At 45.3% G+C, this 15,839-nt stretch overlaps 2 protein-coding genes across 4 annotated transcripts in view; one reads left to right on the plus strand and one right to left on the minus strand.

Annotated features, from left to right (window-relative positions):
- Positions 1 to 9,061, minus strand: part of TNS3 (tensin 3) — a 229,842-nt gene extending 220,781 nt beyond the window's left edge. For 2 of the 3 annotated variants that reach the window (XM_048296709.1, XM_048296677.1), the window contains exon 1: positions 8,947 to 9,061. The gene's annotated coding sequence lies outside the window, so the exon portion shown is untranslated. Of the gene's footprint in view, positions 1 to 7,785; positions 7,962 to 8,946 lie in introns of all 3 variants that reach the window. The other variant, XM_048296688.1, reaches the window with a different exon arrangement.
- LOC125322737 (testis-specific gene A8 protein-like) lies at positions 234 to 2,180 on the plus strand. The gene is made up of 2 exons (XM_048296799.1): positions 234 to 645; positions 2,141 to 2,180. Coding segments are annotated over exons 1-2 (279 nt in total). The 5' UTR covers positions 234 to 368; the 3' UTR covers positions 2,143 to 2,180.
- Positions 9,062 to 15,839: the final 6,778 nt, after the last annotated feature.

A 15,839-nucleotide genomic window follows, 5' to 3' on the forward strand; every position in this document is an offset into this window, starting at 1 on the left:
CGCAGGACTCCGCAGCCCCCAGGGACCCCGCGCCGGCAGAGGCAGGGGAGTCAGGGCAGAGGCAGGGCGCACAGCCTGCCTTGCCGTTTGGCTGGACGGCAGCCACGGCTTATCCAGGGCCGCAGATCAGCAGCTGAGCAACTTGGACGCCCACAGAGGCTCCTAGTTCGGTTCTGTATGCACCTGGATCTAACTTAGCGGGCGTAGCGCTGGGCGTAGCACTGGGCGTGCCTGCCCCGGGACTGCCTGGCTGTGCTCGGCTGCCCTCCCTGGCGCTGGACTGTTCTGCGCAGTCGCAGAACCGAACCATGGACCTTTTAATGCAGCATCTGCCTTTTGTGACAGAGTTACCGAATCTATCCTGAAAGATGGAGGACCTGCTCAGCCTGTTAGAGCGGAGGATGCCCGAGCCCACGCCGCCTGCGCCGCCCGCGCCCCCCCCGCCAGAAGCGGGAACCGCGGCTCCGAGCCAAGAAACAGTGCGGCCGGCGGCGAAACTGGAAACAGCGCTGCCGCAGGAAAACCCGGAAGCGGCAGCGGCTGCGGAACGGCGGGCAGAGGCGGCGGCGCCGGGCGCATCCGCAGAGAACAGGCCAGCGGCGGCGCCGGACGCGTCCCTGGACCTTTCCGGACTGCACGGTAACTGTACGTCCGACGCATTATAATCGCTTCCTAGAATCTATTAAGATGCAAGCATTGGAGGAGAGTGACTGGAGGTTATTAGAAATCCTTGGAATGCCACATAGATCTGAGGATTCTGGGGGTAACCGGGGAGCTGTTACACTCCATCCGCAGGCTGTGCCAGAAGTTCAGGATGGTACTGGTTCCCCAAAAGGGGAGATCCAAGCTTTCCCAGTGTATAAGGCTCTCCCAGATTCTGGCGAGCGTGATAAGCATGAGGTAATTGCTTCGAAAGTTGCCCAGGACCTCCAATCCAAGGTGGCACAATATGGGCTAGGTTCTGCTGAGGTTATGCAGATAATAAGGGTGATAAATACAGATTTGCTTGCTCCATTTGATATCAGACACTGAGGTCAAATTCTATTTCAACCTGTACAATTTACAGTTTTTGAGAAAACCTGGAGAAAGCTGGCCGGCAAGGCTGCATTAGCAAATTTGCAGCTCCCTGCTGCTGATCCTAGACAGACAGCAGGAGTGGATGCTTTGATGGGGACTGGTCCCTTCTCTGATCCCAGTCTACAGGGTAACTTGTCCTCTAGCATCCTGCAGCATGTTCAACAGGTCGGCATGGCTGCCCTGTTGAAAACCATAGAGTTGTCAGCACCCAGAAAGCGATATACTGAAATAGTTCGAGGGAAATCAGAGTCATTCCTCTCCTTTGTAGAGAAAGTCGCTGCTTCTCTCAAGAAGCAGGTTGAGGATGACGGGTTAAGGCAGATGTTGTTAAGGCAGTTAGTGAGAGATAACGCAAATGAAGAGTGCAGAAAAATCATAGATGCCTTATCAGGGGATCCTGAGGTAACAGATGTGGTCGAAGCCTGCGCTAAGGTGGGATCTGGGAACCAGAAAAGGTCTGCTTTGGCTGCATTCCTGCAGCCTGTTCACGCATCTTCTGGTCGTGAACCAAAGCAACCAAAACAGGCGAAAAAACAGAAGCGGCCTAAGCCGAGCTAAAAAGAGAACACAGTGATCCTCCAGTGCAAGAGGTGTGGCAGGCCAGGGCATTGCTCAGACTATTGTAGATCCCAGACTCATGCCGATGGTCGGCCATTGCCGGGAAACTTCCGCCAGGGTGCAAGGAGGGGGAATTGCTCTCCAATGCAGTCGCTCCCCCAGAGAGTGGCACAGGTACAGGCACAGGCCTACCCAGCCACGCTGGAGACGGCACCCAGGGATCAGACGGGTTTGACGTCCACACCGCAGCCGCAGTCGTCTTAGACTCTAGCAGTATTTATAAGGTTCCCTTGGATACATATGGACCCTTAGCCCAGGGATCCAGTGCGATGCTGGTGGGAAAACCTGACGTTGCCTATCAAGGAATCTTAGTGCACTCAGGAGTTATTGATGCTGACTTTAAAGGTCAGATTTGCGCTATGGTCTCCACGCAAAAACCCTCTGTAACTATTCCTGAAAAGACCTGCCTTGCTAAATTAGTGCCTTTTAAGTCTTGTGTCCCCAGGATAGAGCAACAAACTCACGAAGATAACGGCAGTGGATCTACGGGACTTCCGCAGGCCTTCTGGACTGCAGACATCTCTGACCACAGATGACATGTACCCTGATCCTGCTGAACGCCCGTCCACCCCGGATTCAGCTTCGAGGTTTGATTGATACGGGTGCTGATGTAACGATCATCTCCTTCTCTGCGTGGCCTCCCTCATGGCCTTTAGCCCCGGTGGGATCGGCCATTGCAGGATTAGGAGGAAGCACACAGAGCTATTTAAGCGAACGGCCTGCGGTGGTGAGGGACCCAGAGGGGCACCCAGCTACAATTAGGTCTTATGTTGCTACCACTTCCCTTAACCTTTGGGGACGGGATGTGTTGGCAGCTTGGGGCATACGGATTGGGACAAATTTTTAGCAGGGGTCACTGTGTGTAAGGGCGCACAGTATCCTACACTGCCCTTAAGGTGGTTGATTAACCTACCAATCCGAGTCACTCTGCTCAGTTAGTTGAATTAAGGGCTGTTACCATGGCTTTCCTGTGATTCTCACAGGAACCTTTGAATTTGGTTACTGACTCTGCTTACGTAGCAGATATAACCCAATGCTTAGATTGTTCACTTCTGAAGGAGGTGAACAATGCGGCTCTGTTTTCGCTGTTGCAAACCTTGTGGTCTTCAATTCAAGCTCGAGTGCATCCGTATTACATTCTGCACATTCGAAGCCACACCAATTTACCAGGGTTTCTAACAGAAGGCAATGCCAGGGCTGACATGCTGGCCAACCCTGCGTGGGTAGGGCCTCAGCCTGACAAAATTGCACAAGCCAAGGCATCGCACGGTTTCTTCCATCAAAGTGCACGTACCCTGCAGAAGCAGTTTCATTTAACGCCAACCGAGGCGCGCGACATTGTCAGTGCTTGTGCCGACTGTCACGGACTCGCTGCACCTTTGCCACTGGGGGTAAACCCCAGAGGGCTAAAAGCCTTGCAGATTTGGCAAACAGATGTAACTCACGTCCCTGAATTTGGTCGGCTGAAATATGTGCACGTGTCTATTGACACTTTCTCCTCGGCTATGTGGGCTACTGCTCACACTGGAGAGAAGGGCCGTGATGTCATTGCCCATTGGAAATTGGCTTTCTCAGTCCTGGGCGTGCCAGCTTCTGTGAAAACAGATAATGGTCCTGCCTACGCCTCGGAGAAGACGCGGCAGTTCTTACACCTATGGGGTGTAGACCATACCTTTGGTATCCCACATTCTCCTACTGGCCAAGCCATTGTCGAACGCGCTCATGGTACCTTGAAGCGTGTTTTGGACAAACAGAAAAGGGGAATGCATGGAGAAACCCCACAGAGCCGACTAGCAAAAGCTTTGTATACAATCAATCACCTTACAGTACCACAAAATTCAAATAATCCTGTTATTCTGAATCATTTTCTCTCATTGCAGTCTGCAGGCGACATACAACTGCCTCGGGCAAAAGTCTGGGTACGGAATTTACTCACTAACCAGTGGGAAGGGCCGCATGAGCTTATTGTTTGGGGTCGTGGGTATGCTTGCATTTCCACAGATACTGGGGTACGGTGGCTACCTTCAAAATGCGTTCACCCTGACCTACGGCACCAGAGGCAGAACAGGCAACCTCCAAATGATGACCAGAACGCCAACCATCCAAATGGCGACCAGAATGTAGATCATCAGCCTAATGACTCTTCTGATGATGACCAGGATGTCAACCATCAGGCAGATGGTCCTTCTACAAGCAGAGACTGGGATGGTCCTTCCACAAGCAGAGACTGAACTTTAAATTTCTTGTTATGGAGTCAGATAGTTAAAGCCTTAAGGACATATTTAGAATTAATAACTGATGTAGATTTCTATTTAGGATTAATAGTAGGGTTGTTATCTTATAAAACAAAAAGGGGGAATTGTAGGTACAAAAATGCTGTTAGCGAGGATTTTCTTGTTATTTTCTAAGTCCGTGAGAGACTTTTCTCTCTCACAGAAGAGGTAGCAGGGAATGTAAACAACCAAGCCACCTGCAACCTTGGAAAGTCTTGTTTATGGTATAGTAGAAAAATATTTTGATAATGGATGTTTTAGGATTTTGACCAATCACCCCCAAGGGGTGGCTGGTCCTTTGTCCAATTAGACTATGAAGAAAAGAGTCTATAAAAGAGTTTGTAAAATAATTAAATCAATCAATCTTGCTGCACAATTCCTGCCTGCTGGATCTTCTCCTCCTCCTCCTCCCTATGGCTGCAGGACACAGTGATATACCATAGGAACCAGGCCTGCGGTAATAGGGACACACTTCATGCAACTAAAGCTATCCAAAGTCATTGGGAAATAAGTTAGGACAGACTCAGTGAAAGGTTACAGGTCAAATGTCACATAAGCAGGTAGCAGAATATACACTTTTGTGTCAAAGTAACTGCAAACCTCAGCTTCCTTCTACATACGGAAGTTACAACCAGGGAACCTCAGGGCAACAGATTATCCACCAAATTTCCCTCTGCATGACTTCAGCCCCCCTCAAGTTAGTACTGCTGGTGGTGTCGTGGTACTGAAAGAGCTGAGTGAAGTAGTATACTCTAAATAATTTTTACATAAATGTAGTTCTTCTTACAGTGCCCATCAAAAACACTCATGCACAAAGTAGCATTTTCCCCTGCTCAAGCACAAAGGCAAGAAAAAACTGCTTCAAATACCTTAAAGACAGGATAAAAATACAACCCTTTGTTCAACTGCCCACCAAAATTACATCTGTATGAAATACATGTCAAAATCCCCAGGCTGAACTCACTGATCTTCTACATGATCTTTTTGCCTCAGACATGCATACCAGCACACATCCCCACTATGTCTAGGTTCTGGTGCCACTGTGTTTATGCTTAAATTGATGGCCTTGGACCACTGCGTTCAAGACCACAGTATGATCCGCATGTCACTGAAATGCCATACTGAATACATGCATGCACTGAAAACCCATGAACTGATATTGCAATAAATCTACAAAGAACCTACTTAAATTTTATGGGGAGCCTTCAAGGACAAAAACTCAAATAGTTTTAATTTTCCTCTAAGTGGTAGCCACAGTTAATACCGGACTTGGCAGGGAGCAGGCATTACATGCCAGTCATGCCCATACAGACATGAAAAAGAGTTTATGTTTGACATTTGCTTTAAAAACATAGTGAAAAGCTTTTGCTCTTTCAAGACCAGAACTTGAATTAATTTCTGAGAGTCTATTACTTTAAAAAAGTATCCATTGGCTCTGATTGCTTGGATAGCTGACAAAAAAAAACCCCATTAGGAGCAGGCTCTTCATTAGTGTTGACAGAGAACTGAGAGCAACAGAAAAAAAGATACTGAACAGCTCATTCTCTCTTTGTCCCCCTGTTTTTTATAAATAAGTGTCTTATGACATCAAGCTCTGATTCATCACTGGCAGCTTTTCATTAACAGAAAGGAAACAATATGTAATATTTCCACATATTGCCATGGTTCACTCTACTTGTTTTGTCCTTGAATGTCACATACACATAATTATCTGCCTGGTGCCCTGGTGGAACAGTCAAACCATATGACAAGTATTGGTAACAGTGAAGATTCATAAGCAGCAGTCTGTTTTCCATCAGTTGTGTTCCACATTCCTGCCAGACATGGAATAGAGGGCTAATGCCTCCACAGTGCTAAATGCATTTGAGGTAGGTTAGAGCTCAGAAGGTAGATGACAATCTTCTCAGGGCAGAACATACCAAAGAGCCAAAGCCAACTAGCTGTGAGAACTGGAATTATCACATTAATACATTGATATTAATTGTCCCACAGTAAATCATGATCAACCTTCATCCCGAAATCCATATGGGAACCAAAAAGATGCATCTTGCTCTATATGTGACGGCTCCTGAAAAAATGACTGACTTCAGTCCATGTGTAATGGCATAATTGCACTTTTAAATATCATGACCTAAGGAAAAGAGCAGCTCTGTGGTATGCTGTAGATTCACCATCATTGTGATTTAATGCTTAATGCTGCATTATTTAAAAAAAATACACCACCAGTTTAACCATGTGTTAAAATACATTCTGGGGTTCACAAGTAACTTGAGATATGAAAAACAACCAGTGTAAATACATTCATACATGTACTCTCACATATAGGTTATGTGCTGCATTTTGTGAAAACATATGCATTAATTTTTTTCAAAACATAAACTCTTGCTACAGAAACTGCTTATATTCATATACAGGCAGTAAAGGTACAATTAAAATTACTATTAGAACCTAATTGTCCAAAAAGCAACAGAGAAGTCCCAGCTTTGGTGACTTTGAAAGGGATCTAGGACATAAGTACCTTTTCTTAAAGACCACAGGGTTCAAAAGGGGTTTAGAAAACAGAAAGTTATCTCGAGATCACTTTTATATAATCATCTCTCCTTGTATTACCAGCTGGCTGAAGTTGGAATATAGAAAAGTAGGGTCAAGTAAGTATTAGCCCTTCCTCAGAAAGGGGATCCATGACTAGCTGTATTGAGGGTCAATGGGAAGATCCACAGACCAAGTACAGCAGCATGACAAATAAGAGAATTAACAGCAGCATCCTCAGGGAGCAAATCATGCTCAAAGATGGTCATCACACAGGATTTGGGAATGAACTCCGCTTTCAAAAGCCAGTTCAGATAGACCAGACAACCACGTCCTGATCATCATGATTTAAGGTGGTCATCCTTGTCATAGCAAACTCCTGAGGACTGAAGGAGTCCTTACAAGAAAATGTACTTTTTAGCTGAGAATAAATAGAAATCTCAAAGACTTTGAGATAAACTTCACTTTACCCTATCACCATAAAGACTTCTTTGCTTAGTTTTATGTATATGCTAGAAAATGAAACAGGCCAGGAATGAATGAGACTGCCTATTCACTTCAGTTAGCTAATTTTAGTTAGCTCTGGCTTTATCCATTTTTTTCTCCTCAGATTTTAAACAGCTCTGATAAACTACAGTGGCACTTAACTCTCTAAAACATTTCACTTCTACATTATTTGGGATAACTGAAGAAAGGAAGATCCACAAGGAATAGGTATTTTGCTTTAATTGCAAAGGACTTTCAAGAATTTAAAAAAAAAAAAAAAAAAGCCAGGAATACTTTAGTGCAGAAAGCAGTATTGACTGATAGTTAAAGCACAGATAAAGTGAACTACTAAGGTCTGTTACAGACAGTGCTAGCAAAATCATGTGGTCTATGTACACACACTAGGGGAAAAAGAAGGGCAGAGGGCAAGAAAGCTGGTTTTGTGAGCCTATCTGAGAGGACACGACAAAGCAAAAGGAAATATCAAGTAGGTATTTCTTTGGAAGAAGAGAGAGCATAATGGTAAGTATTGTTATACTTGGGGAGAAAGGAGAACTTTATAATGACCAGCACCATACATAGGTCACTAGGGGATTAAACACTCATAAATTTAATTCATCTTAAATAATCTTTAAAATTCATTTTCAGTTTCTAGAGATGTCAAGATCACATGAGCCTGTAAGTGTTTTATTGCATAAGAACAGGCTTAAGAAATTGTTTAATGCTCAAGTGTTTTGTTGAATTAAGAACCCAGTGCTGCTGGATCTAAGTAAACATCCAACTATGGCAGATTCATGATTACCTTTTACGTAAGTAGAGCTGAGTGGAGGAGGAAGGGGAATGCTGTGAACATTTTATTTTTTAATGAAAGAAGCCAGGACTGCTCAGGCACCAGCACTACTCAATCAGCAGGAACTCTCTCTGCATTTGGAGGGTCAAGGGATTTGCATCAACCTTAAGGTCAGGAGGAAGGACTAGCTAAAACAAAGGAGAAATAGGAAAAGGAGTCTCATTCCACGTATCATAGAAACTCACATGTTTTGAATAACAACTATGATAATTTATTCATCGGTTTGGATGATTAAATACTGTGTATCAGTGATCTATCTGCATTCTAAGCCATTGACTCAAAGAAACAGCTTTATAAAATGGTGGGGTGACCAAAACTAACCTCCTTGCTTTTAAGCAGATAGATTTGAAGCAGATTGTATATACATACTTAGGTTTAACACATTCAGTTCTCCCTCACTGTTCCCCAAGACTTTTATTCTATCAGTTTTCTGGATAACCAAAGACTGTCAAAGATTCAGGAAACATCAGTATTTAGACTTTAAAAAAAAATAAAATAGAGAGAACCAATAATGAATCTCTTTTTAGAGTAATACAATTTATTGTACATAAGTAAAGTACTTCAGGACTGTCAACCCATTCTCATTTTTGGACAAAGAAAAAGAGACAAAGCCCCCCAAAAAAGAGCTTTAGATTCATATTAAAATATTAAATAATATTTAATAATAATATTTTAAAATATTAAAAGGTAACCAGGAACATTTCCAAGACTAGGCAGGCGAATATATGGTCTGGCGTGTGCCAGCTGCGGTCCGTGTCAAAGGAAAGCAGCACACTGCTGTCCCAGCTCCGCGGGCGCCGGAGCAGAGACAACCGCGAGCTTTCGCGTACATGCCCCGGAGCCGAGCGGAGCTCTGGTCTCCGCCGGGCTCAAACTGGGCGCCGGGAAGCTCCCAGTAGGACTTAGGGAGGCGGCTAAGACGCCGCTCCGCAAACCCGCGCTTTGGCTTTCCTCGCCACCGCGGAGATAGGTGGGCGCTGCCGCTGTCACATACAACCCGCGCCGCCCCGAGCGGTGAGGACCGGACCGGAGCGGCCACGGGCGTCCGGCAGGGAGTGGCCGCAGCCTCGGCAGTGCCAAACCCGCCCCGCCGCCCACTCCGCGCCCGCGTACCTGAATCACTGTCTCGGCCTCTTCTTGCGCCGCGCGGCGACGGGGCAGGGGACGCAGCTTCCTGCCGCGGCATGCCAGGCTGCCCCGGCCGCCCATGGGGCGCTCCCAGCCACTCCCCGCCTCCTCCGCGGCCCCGCGGCGCTGTCCTCTGTCCGCTCCTCCCCCAATACCGGCAAGTCATGGACTCTCCGCCCCTGCGCGGCCGGTGCTGGGCTTCCCCGGTCGTTTTGAGTTCCCCTGGCCGTCACCAGCTCGACCGCTCTGCAAGCCTCTTCCCTCTTCGCTTCGCCTTTTGTTACCGGGCTCTAGAGCTGACCACAACGTGCCCCCTCCATGGCGAGGACGACAAATCAGAGAGCCGGTGCGAAAAGCTCTGTCTCTAGCTAGAGAAATTTAGCCTTCTCTACCTTAGTGGGAGGGCTTTTGCATCACTGAGTGGTATGGATTCAATAACAACGAAACTACTAACTTGCAAAACAGTCTGCTTCAGAGGGTGTGCTGCTTTTGTGCAGAAGAAAAGCAAGCTCCCCAGCAGTCTATCACTAAAGTAAGTTGATAGTACCCGAGTAACTTGAGACCGAAAACCGGGTAAAGTTAACACCAAGAATGACATTGAAAACAGTTTCAGAAGGGGAGAACCTACAGGGATTTCCTGCTTCTTTGTGTAATCCGCCTGCCTCTGTACATTAATTATTTCCATTTCATTTTTAAGACACTTATTTTCCCTGCCTGCGAAAGGATGCATAATGATAAGAGGCAGAAAGAATAACCATGTGATGGACGCACGGCACTGTAAGCTTAGCAACAGAGACTGTTTCTTTCTTTGCCAAAATTGTTTGCTGCCCTGTGCAATGTAAGTTTGCAGAAATGTGCTATAATTTTACATGTTTTAATTCTTAGATCTCCAGCTTTAAGAAAGGCACAGCTGCTTTAACCACACTGCTGAGAATCTGTAATTCCCACCAGAATCTAAGGCCATAACATTGTTTAACTCTTGCTACTATAAATAAGGGATTGTGGTCAAAACCTTTCAGCTGTCTTCTCTTTGGATTATCGAGTTTCCTCCAGTGCAACAAAGGAAAAGTTATAAAACAGTGCTTCCCTGCCTCTGATGCCTCCTGAGAAGTTCAAGACACATTTATTTGCCTGTCATGCTGTAAAATACACCTGAACGGCAGAGAGTTCATCACCTATTTCCAAATATTTGAATTTCAGTGTTCAAGCAGAGGCATTTAAAAACAGATTTAGAGGAACTGGATTAACCAGTTTTGTTTTTTCTCAAGTAACACAAGAAATGAGAAATAATTTCTGAACATTTGTGTGAGATAGCATCTGGCATGTTACGATTTAGGTCAAAAACTGTCATTTTTACAGAAAAAAAAAAAAAGGAAAATTAAATAAATGGGGTTTAACACTACTATTATTTATTTGTACTATTTGGATGTCCTGAGTAGTTGGCTGCCATTGTGCCAGGTACTCAACTTCAAGAGACTGAAGTTATTTTTCTTCATAAAATGAGTTGATCTTGTGCATGAAGAAGTTCAGGTATACATTGAGTAGAATACAAGTGATCATTTCTGGACTTCCAAGTTAATTTCACTGCATAAATCTCCCTGTGCTTTTCCCCCTGCCCTCCATTGCCTGAATTCTGTGTCCAAAGAGTCTGAATGCACAAGTGAGTTATTTCTGTAGGGCGAGAAATAGATTAAGGGAAAAAGGCTAGGAAAAGCTAGTGTTAGATAGCTTAAAGTTCTGATGTTGTCTTGTAAACTTTTCCTTGAGAAATTACAAATTATGACTAATGAGCTGTATTTGAAATATCCCAAACTGACTGGAGTCATGATATGTAATTATGTATATTAAGGTGACTTCTATGAGCTAGTCAAAAGCAACATTGCCAACTGACACTGTACTGGCTCATCCACTTTAAGGGGAGTTCATCTGGTCCTTGTTGGCTGATGCACAAATAAAAGGCAGGAGGAGGAGAGAACTTAAGTCAGTATTTTTACCAAAGTAACAACATAGGATGGTTATTGACATGTTTGAAATATCTGAAATGGAATAGTATCAATGTGGAAATGTGAACACCTTCTGAAAGACTTTTCACAATCCTACCTCAACAGGTTGATCATTTCCATTGCTTTAGTGCTTTGACTCTACTTTTAATTACTGTCATCTTCTAAATATGATTTGGTATATACAAAAGGGTTTGCAAAGCTTAACTAAACAAGCCAATGTTTTATGTGGCTCTGCTGCTTGTCCTGGTATTTAAAAAACAAAAAGCCAGTATTTGTTTTCTCAAAACCAAAGTATAATCAAAAATTAAAAGAGGACATAGGGTCATACTACTGGTAAATAACTAAGGTTAGAACTTTCTTTAATGTGTTACCCCTTTGTGTATCAATTCTTAAAATGTAGATGGGCAGCTTGTCAGCTATGCAAGAATATTTGTTTTGTTCATAATTAGACTGGAATTTTATCTGTGAGTTCCAGAAGGTGGAGATCCCATCCTATCCTTGACAAGTCAAACATTCTCAACTTCCATTGCTAATTCAGGGAACTCATTACAACAAACCTGATCTAGTGCAGTACCTGCAATGAAGAGTATGATTTTTAAGAAAGTTTTTATTTATAGGAGGGTCAGACAAGCATTGACCCATCACTATGTAAGCAAGCCGGAATGGAAGATTTTACTTAAATATTCAGTCCCGTCCTGTCCCGTCCCACCCCCCCCGCCTGCCCCCCCCCCGCCCATTGTTTGCCTTTAGTAACGATGGGTTTTAGTCTTGTCATAAGCAAAACCAGAGGGAGGCTGGGGAGGACCAAGGAGTGTGGGGAAAGAAGTAACAAAAAAATGCATAGATGTGTAATTATTTGAAATTACAACATAGATCACTTCTAGAGGCTAATGACCTGTCTTGGTTTAAGACAATTCCAGAGGTGGACAATCTAAAATGAGTTACCTCCCCTTCTAGTTTTAACCATTCCTTTCCCACCAGTAAGGAGAAACAAATATGAGTAGATAAAAGTGAAAAAACAGCCATTTACTAAGAAGCTAAACAGCAACAGGCAAAACATAACAGTAAATAATCACTAGATACAAAATTAGTAAATCTCAGAAACTCTCCCGGAACAAAGAGAAACAAAATTGAGAAGCACCCCTCTTCCGCAGGATGGCATCCACCACGGGCAACCATGTGTGGGAAGACAAAGGGAAAATGGCTGACAAACCTTCCCCCGAAGACAGTGCTCTCTGCGGATGACTGTGTGGTCCAGGAGACAAAAGGGAAATGGTAGATAAACCCTGATTGGCTCCACCTTCCCTCGGAACAAAAAACAAAAAACAAAAAAAACCAACAACAAACAAAACAAAACAAAAAGGGCAGGAAGGAGCTTACAAAGCCTTTTTAGTGGCAGATAGGAATTGCCAGAGTGTGTGGGTTCAGTGTTGCCACTCGCTACCACTTCCTGATATCTGCTGGACTCCGCCAGGGTTGGAGCTGCTGCCTCGGGCCCCCGCTCCAATGGAAGGGGCGGCAGGGGGAACCTAAGCACCCGTACGCTGTGGCTCGATCCCGCGCACTGACTCAGTCTTCACACTGCCGACAGGTGTTGCAAAACTCACTCTTGTTATAAACATATATTGTAATATTGGCTTCTCACAAGTATTAAGGTAGATATTATATAATGTTAGAAATGGTTTTGCTGTGTGGATGTAGTTTTCTTTCTTTATAGCAAGAATATTAGCAAGTGTGAGCAAGTAAGATAACCTCCAAGTGAACAGAGGATGAGGCCCGAGAAGCTGCTAGTCAACACTTTGTCCGGGGAGGGGCCAGGGGGGCCTAGAGCTGCTATCACCGCTCTGCCCGGGGGGCCAAAGAGGCCCAAAGCTGCAATCAGCCCTGACTGTCTGGAGAATTGAGAGGTCCACTCTACTATCAACTCTCACCTAGTGAGCCCAAGCCCAAGAATCAAAAGAAATAAAACCGCAAGGCAGAAGAATACGCATGCTCTAAAAAGGCAGAATCAAGGAGTGGCCATGCAGAACAGCTCCTGGAAAAGTTTGAATATGCATAAAGAACAGACAGTAAAAATGGTATAAAAAGGACTAACCTTGAGCATCAGGTGTGCTCTTGGCAGAGCGCCAAGGCACCCGACCGTTACCTCTTTGCTTTATTTTATGTGTCTCTTACTGTCTTTATATTGAACCCTTTAAATTCTCACAGGAGAGTGAACCTCGTTTTTCACCCTCTGAAACAGTTTCTGATTGCAAAATGCAGCTTCTCAAGTTGCTATTGTTGCAAGCCAATGTTGGAAACAACCGCCTCCGAAGGCCAGGGAAAAACAAAAAAATGAAAGCAGCACCTCTGCCTTGAGCAAAAGCCACAAGGCAAAAAATATCTGCTTGGGCAGCTCCGACTTTTTAAAGGGACCCTGGCAATCCCCTGGCCCTTGCAGTTCTGTTTCCAGCCACGGTGCTGGGTCTTAAAGAGACAGGAGCAATTTGGGGCACATATGTATGTTGAATACAGTAATATTTTGGGTTACCCAGAGCATGACCACAAACAGAGGCAAAGGTATATTGGCATCAAGTCTGCCATTAGCTTCCCAGGAAATGTACCAGTGTGAAGTCATTATTGAAATGATAGCCAGTTATTTGGTGGGAGAGAAATTAGTCAGGCAAGAAGGTCATTTTCCTTGTGGTGCCATTATTTTTACTGAGCAGAAGAAAAATAATTTTGATTTCATGACACTGCATCTGTATTTGAACATCTTCAGAGAAAGATACACAGAAGTTATTTGACATTCTTTCAAAGCTCCAGGAATTTTTAGCATTGTTGCAGAGGGAACAGGACCAGCCCCTAAATTTTGCACATATTGTCCAGGTTCTATTTGTTAGCCTTCTGTTCCTCAAATACTTAGCTTCAGTCTGTTTGAAAGTTTTGGTTTTCCAACATATGACTGCCAGAAGACTCCCAGTAGCCTTAGCAGTATATGTTAACAGGCTATTTTTTATTATTCAGATTATCTGGACATAACAAAAATTATGTTTTTAGTAGAAAAATGACAGTCAGTTATACTTGGACTGACAAAATTAAGTCCTAAATGAGATCGATCAATCTGCACTAGTGTTCTGGTTTTGTCTGGGATAGAGTTGGTTTTCTTCTTAGTAGCTGTTACAGTGCTGTGTTTTGAATTTAGTATGAGAATAATGTTGATAACTCAGCGCTGTGTTAGTTGTTGTTCTGTAGTGCTTGCCCTGAGCCAAGGACTTTTCAGTGTCTCATGCTCTGTCAGTGAGCAGGCACACAAGTAGCTGTGAGGTAGTACAACCAGGACCAGAATGGCCAAAGGAATATCCCAGACCATAGAATGTCATGTTCAGTATATAAACTGGGAGGAGTTGGCCAGTATGGGTTGATTGCTGCTTGGGTACTGACTGGGCATCAGTCAGCATATGGTGAGCAATAGTATGGTGCATCACTTGGGGTAGGTTTTGGTTTTACTCCTCTCTTATTGCTATCTCCCTTTTCATTAGAATTAATACTAGTAGCAGTAGTAGTATATTTTACTTTATTTCTATTATTAAATCCTTCTTCACTCAATAGACAAGTTTCACCTTTTTCTGATTTTTCTCCCCCATCCTTCTGGGGCAGAGAAGAGAGAATGATTGACTAGTTGTATGGTACTTAGCTGCTGGATGGGTGTCTTGGGGTGATTTATGATGATAGTTTATTTTATGATCTTCCACTTTATGCCCAAAAACAGTTGCTGTATTGTTGGGGTCTCCTCCCCGTGCCATGTAGCCCTGAGCGAGGGGCCCTGAGGGCACAGACACGGGGTTTCCCTGCCCCTGCTCAGCCTCGTTCCCATTGGTTGGTTTGTGTTCCCTGCGCGGGCAGAAGGACCCTTGGTCCGGTGACTGGAACAGTTCCTCGGCAGAGCTCCGGCCATGCGGCTGGAGAAATAAACATCTCTGAAACAGCTATCAAGAATCTGTCTGTCCTAAATATTTCCTTTCCACGGGACTCCTGCTTTGATACATGTATGTTGCAGTATCCCCACTGCAACATAATGGTGGAGAGTGCTGGTAGAGGTGCCTGCGCTGGATGCGCCCGGCCCCCTCGGGAGCGCGCGCCTTATCGCGGACCCCATCCCTGTCTCGGGGTCCCCGGCCACGCAGCCGCGAGTGAGGGAGCGATGCCGCAGGTGCTGCGGGTGCCGTGGGCCACGAGCAGCCAGGAACCGGGCATCGGCGTGGCAGCCCGCTCTGAGCACACGGCTCGGGGAGCCCTGCGGAGGGAGAAGCGGCGGTTTCCACAGCGACACGAGAAGCCGCGCAGCGCAGCGCCGAGCCGAAACGGGGCCGCTCTCAAAGCAGCGTGGAGTTTGCGGAGCGGAACCGCTCACAGGCCACGGAGCCAGCGGCGATGGCAACGCGGGGCCGCGCAGAGCCCGGACACGCACCGGAGCAGCGCCGCTCGGAGAGCGCGGAGCAGCCGCAACGCGGGGGCCCGGCCGAGACGTCGGAGTCAGCGAGGCGGCGGCCACACGGGACCGGCAGCCACGACAAACAAGCAAGCACGTGATAGGAGGAGTTATAGCAACGAAAATCACAGGAACTGTGAAATGGTACAATGTGAGAAACGACTATGGATTTATAACACGAGATGATACAGGGGAAGATCTATTCATCCATAGAACTGCCATTAAAAGGAATAACCCTAAAAATTACCTGCAAAGTGTAGGAGATGGGGAAGTTGTACAATTTGATATAGTGCAAGGAAAGAAGGGCTTACAAGCAGCAAATGTTACTGGGCCTAGAGGTATTCCCGTCAAAGGCAGACGTTATGCACAAAATTATAAACAATATCCATCCCAGCAATTTCCCT

Source organism: Corvus hawaiiensis, chromosome 1, assembly GCF_020740725.1.
Source record: "Corvus hawaiiensis isolate bCorHaw1 chromosome 1, bCorHaw1.pri.cur, whole genome shotgun sequence".
NCBI lineage: Eukaryota > Metazoa > Chordata > Aves > Passeriformes > Corvidae > Corvus > Corvus hawaiiensis.

What these genes read in the sequence shown, in the direction of transcription:
- LOC125322737 (XM_048296799.1), top strand. Translation starts at nt 369, where the DNA reads ATGGAGGACCTGCTCAGCCTGTTAGAGCGGAGGATGCCCGAGCCCACG.